Genomic DNA, 4531 nt, shown 5'->3' with positions numbered 1-4531 from the left:
CAAGTTGATGGAAGAGGATTGAATCTTGTTAGTTTTGGTAGGTGGCATTTGGATACTCTTTATTCTCTTTTATCTCAAAATCTGAAAGATAATATTCTCTCTTACAATCCAGATGAACAAGCAGGTCCGGAAGTGGGTTGGTATTGGAGTGGGTCTGCTGCCAAAGTCTATGACTCACGTAATGGTTACTTGTGGTTGTGTAAGCAGCTGTTTGGTTGGGAGGAGAGGGAGAATTGGCTTTGGCTTTGGCGTCAGCTTGTTCCGGAAAAGCATAAGTTTTTGGCTTGGTTGTGTCTTAAGGAGGCTCTTCCTACTGCAAGTTTTCGCTTTAGAAGAGGGATGTCGTCATCGGATAGGTGTCCAAGATGTCTTTCTAGCCAGGAATCAGTTTTACATTGTATTCGGGATTGTCCAAAAGCTCAGCTTGTCTGGCATAGGTTGGATATTTCTTGTCATCCTTTGGATTTGAAGAACTGGTTCTTGTATCATAGCAGAGAGCATCCGTTCAAGTTCTTTTCGGGAATTTGGTGGATATGGCGAGTAAGGAATAATGACATCTTTAATCCCCATGAAACTTAGCCTCCGGAAAAAGTGATTTGTCTGGCATTAACTTCAGAAAAGGAGCTTAGGAATATTTTTGAATTACAACGTATGTCCCTTCCCTCTACTCTAAATAGTTTTTGGAATCCCCCATCTATTGGTACTTTTAAGATTAATTGTGATGCTAGTTATTTTGGTTCGGGTGATAGTGTTGGTTTTGCTTGTGTTATTAGAGATTGTAATGGGAGCTGGCAAAGGAGGTGTTTGGGAATGATTGAGAGTAATAATATTTTTCAAGGAGAATTATTTGCTATTTGGAGAGGATATCTCTTAGCTTGGGATGTGGGTCAACGAGATGTTGTTTGTGAGACAGATTGTGTGGAAGCATTTAATCTTGTTACTCAAGATGGTTTTAGGTTTATTGATCCACTGGTGCTCAAAATAAGAGATATCATGCATTGGAATTGGCGGGTTGACTTTCGTTTGATTATGAGAGATGCAAACACGGTGGCAGATACTATGGCAAAGATGGCGATGAAGTTACAACTTTCGCATGTGGAGCTTCTTTCACCTTGGGAGGAGTTTAAGAGTAGTCTTGAACGGGACTGTCCTTCTATTTAGGCAATTCCTTATTTTATTTGTTTTGTTTTTCTTTGTTTAATTTATTTGAGTCACAAAAAAAAAAATTAACCATGACTTGGAAATCCAATGTTATGGGAGATGAATGAACGTAAAAAGCAAAGACAATTACCAAAATGCTATTCCAACGTTACGCACTAGTTATTTTCACATTAATTATTACCTAAACTACGAGAATCATTTACATTATACCGTTGGGATTCGATCAATTGTCTCCTCTGAACTCTACAACAAGATAGGAATGTGCTAAAACGCTACCAACAGACAAAGGCTTTACCCAATAATGAAGCACATTTCAAGAATCCAATTCAGAGAAAAGGTCATGCATATGAATAGCAAAATATTACAGAAACATAATTCAATGTGCCAGATATAAGGAAGAAACAAACTCAAATATAGAACAAACAGATAAGTGCCGCATCACTACTACAAAACATGTACCCAAACTCCCACTACCACTTAACCTCTATATCCCAAGACCAGAGCAAGAAAATAAGTCTTTTCATCACCAGCTTCCCTCAAAAGATACTACTAATTACAATCTTTAATGTAGGAGAACACACTTATGCACCATATAGCATAATGCAATAAGTAGGGAGATATCAGCTTAGTACTTCATATAAACCCTTCACATCTGATTATCAAGATCCTCTTCCTCATCTTCATACTCCCCTTCCTCATCGGCAGTGGCATCCTGATACTGCTGGTATTCAGAGACAAGATCATTCATGTTGCTCTCTGCTTCTGTGAATTCCATTTCATCCATGCCTTCACCAGTGTACCAGTGCAAGAAAGCCTTCCTCCTAAACATGGCAGTGAATTGTTCACTCACCCTCCTGAACATCTCCTGAATGGAGGTTGAGTTACCAATGAAAGTCGAAGCCATGGAAAGTCCCCTCGGTGCAATGTCACAGACACTTGACTTCACATTGTTCGGGATCCATTCAACAAAGTAGGAAGAATTCTTGTTCTGAACATTAATCATTTGTTCGTCCACTTCTTTGGTGCTCATCTTACCCCTGAACATTGCAGAAGCAGTCAGGTAACGACCATGCCTTGGATCAGCGGCACACATCATGTTTTTGGCATCCCACATTTGCTGAGTGAGTTCTGGGACTGTCAATGCACGGTACTGCTGGGAGCCACGGGAGGTGAGGGGTGCAAAGCCAACCATGAAGAAGTGCAGTCGGGGGAATGGAATGAGATTTACAGCCAATTTTCGGAGGTCAGAGTTGAGTTGACCAGGGAATCGAAGGCAGCAAGTGACTCCACTCATGGTTGCTGAGATCAGGTGGTTCAAGTCACCAACTGCAACAAACAATTATACATTTTTAGTAATCACCACCAAGTACCAATGCTGACAAAAGGACAAAGTCAATAAATCAAATTCATTAATTATGTAGCAACACATTAAAATTCCACCATCCCATCAAATATTTACAACTCAACTACCTTAGTTAGATCAATCATAAAATAAACCATCAAGGGGTACTGGATTAAAACCAACGTGATAATTCTCATTATTCATGCAACAACATATATTATTCATCTAAAAACTGACACACACACAAAATATACTAAACAAATTACCACTTATGAAAAGCTTAGCACTCGGTACTTACAACTAGGAGTGGTCAACTTAAGGGTCCTGAAGCAGATATCATAGAGGGCTTCATTATCCAGAACCATACATTCATCAGCGTTCTCAACCAACTGATGAACAGAGAGAGTGGCGTTGTAAGGCTCCACCACAGTATCTGACACTTTGGGCGAAGGGAATACCGAGAAGGTCAACATCATCCTATCAGGGTACTCCTCCCTGATCTTAGAGATCAACAGGGTTCCCATACCAGACCCTGTTCCACCACCGAGCGAGTGGCACACCTGAAACCCTGCAAAAACAAGGAACGATACCACACGTCAACCCTAAAACAATCTACACAATCCAACAAAAAACTAAAGATCCGACTCAACATTGCCTTTACCTTGAAGGCAATCACAATTCTCAGCCTCCTTCCTAACAACATCAAGAACAGAGTCAATGAGCTCAGCGCCCTCAGTGTAGTGTCCCTTCGCCCAGTTGTTTCCGGCGCCAGACTGTCCGAAAACAAAGTTATCAGGGCGAAAAATCTGACCATAAGGACCGGTCCGGACACTGTCCATGGTGCCGGGCTCAAGGTCCATGAGGACGGCGCGTGGAACGAACCTTCCACAAGAGGCCTCGTTGTAGTACACATTGACACGCTCCAGCTGCAGATCGGTGTTTCCAACGTACCTACCAGTTGGATCTATGCCGTGCTCCTCGCACACGACCTCCCAGAACTTGGAACCGATCTGGTTCCCGCATTGCCCTCCTTGAACGTGAAGGATCTCTCTCATTCTTCTTCTTCCCTGCAAAGATCAGAAACCACGGAATTCAACTTCACCAACAACGATCTGCTTTTGAAATTGAATCAACTTGTTTTCAGTTCAAAACAGTCAACAATCGACTACTCCAAACGCAATTACGGTTAATCTATAATCTATAATAACGATATAAAATAAGCACGCGGGAAACTGTTGAACTAAATCAAATTGAGCAAACAAAGAATAATCTCACAAAATTGAGAATATATTTTCTTCATTTTCTCGACAAAGAACTGAATTAGAAAACATGAAAATGGAACTGCATCAAATTGAAGTGAATCTACAACAAATGTTACTAATCAGATGTTATATACAGAAGAATTTCACAACACGGAGTAGTAAATTTCATTTACTCAGCAAAATGAAATTGTGATACCTGTAACCGAGACGGAGTAGAGAGAAAGTGACGAGAGAGAAGCGCTTCCGAGGTTTATAAGGAGTGAGATGGTTCGAACGAAGGAGTGACCTATCGGTGTTTATATATTTGCTGAGTGTGTGAAGGAGAGAGGGAATGACGATGACGATGATGATGATGGTGTGTTCCCTCGCTTTGTGCTGAGAAGCGGCGTGAGCCGTTCGATGAAGGCTTTCAACGATGGAGATCGGAGATCTTTGTAATTTAAATTTTCTATTTGAATTCTTTTTCGCTCTGTCGTTTTTCTGACAGAAATGCCCTTTGCGTTGAATGACGGATTGGTCCTTTCTACTATTTTGAAACTGCAGGGGAGAAAAAAGAATGTTTGAAGTTTTGTGTGCAACGTCAGCAAATCACTGACATAACTTGACAGATAGAAAGTAGAAAGTACTAAAAATTGGTAGATGGTATCATAATATTTTTATTATATTATTATTTTTTATTAGTATTTGATTAATAATAATTCATATTTGTATTTATAAAAATTATTTATATTCCTTTTGAAAAATATATATCAACAACGAGATAAAA

The 4531-nt window shown here is 40.0% G+C and overlaps 1 protein-coding gene across 1 annotated transcript; it reads right to left on the bottom strand.

Annotated features, from left to right (window-relative positions):
• LOC107622738 (tubulin beta-5 chain) lies at nt 1473-4154 on the bottom strand. The gene is made up of 4 exons (XM_016324749.2): nt 3962-4154; nt 3165-3570; nt 2802-3071; nt 1473-2487 (listed from the first exon to the last, which is right to left on the bottom strand). The coding sequence occupies exons 2-4, from the start codon at nt 3556-3558 to the stop codon at nt 1808-1810; spliced, it is 1344 nt and encodes a 447-aa protein (XP_016180235.1). The 5' UTR covers nt 3559-3570; nt 3962-4154; the 3' UTR covers nt 1473-1807.

Source organism: Arachis ipaensis, chromosome B10 (assembly GCF_000816755.2).
Source record: "Arachis ipaensis cultivar K30076 chromosome B10, Araip1.1, whole genome shotgun sequence".
Classification (NCBI taxonomy): Eukaryota; Viridiplantae; Streptophyta; class Magnoliopsida; order Fabales; family Fabaceae; genus Arachis; species Arachis ipaensis.
This window is presented reverse-complemented; position numbering and strand designations above follow the sequence as displayed.

Coding starts and splice junctions, on each gene's coding strand:
- LOC107622738 (XM_016324749.2), bottom strand. CDS start 3,558: ATGAGAGAGATCCTTCACGTTCAAGGAGGGCAATGCGGGAACCAGATC. Junction 3,072..3,164: donor GAATTGTGATTGCCTTCAAG/GTAAAGGCAATG, acceptor TTGTTTTTGCAG/GGTTTCAGGTGTGCCACTCG. Junction 2,488..2,801: donor TAAGTTGACCACTCCTAGTT/GTAAGTACCGAG, acceptor TGTTTGTTGCAG/TTGGTGACTTGAACCACCTG.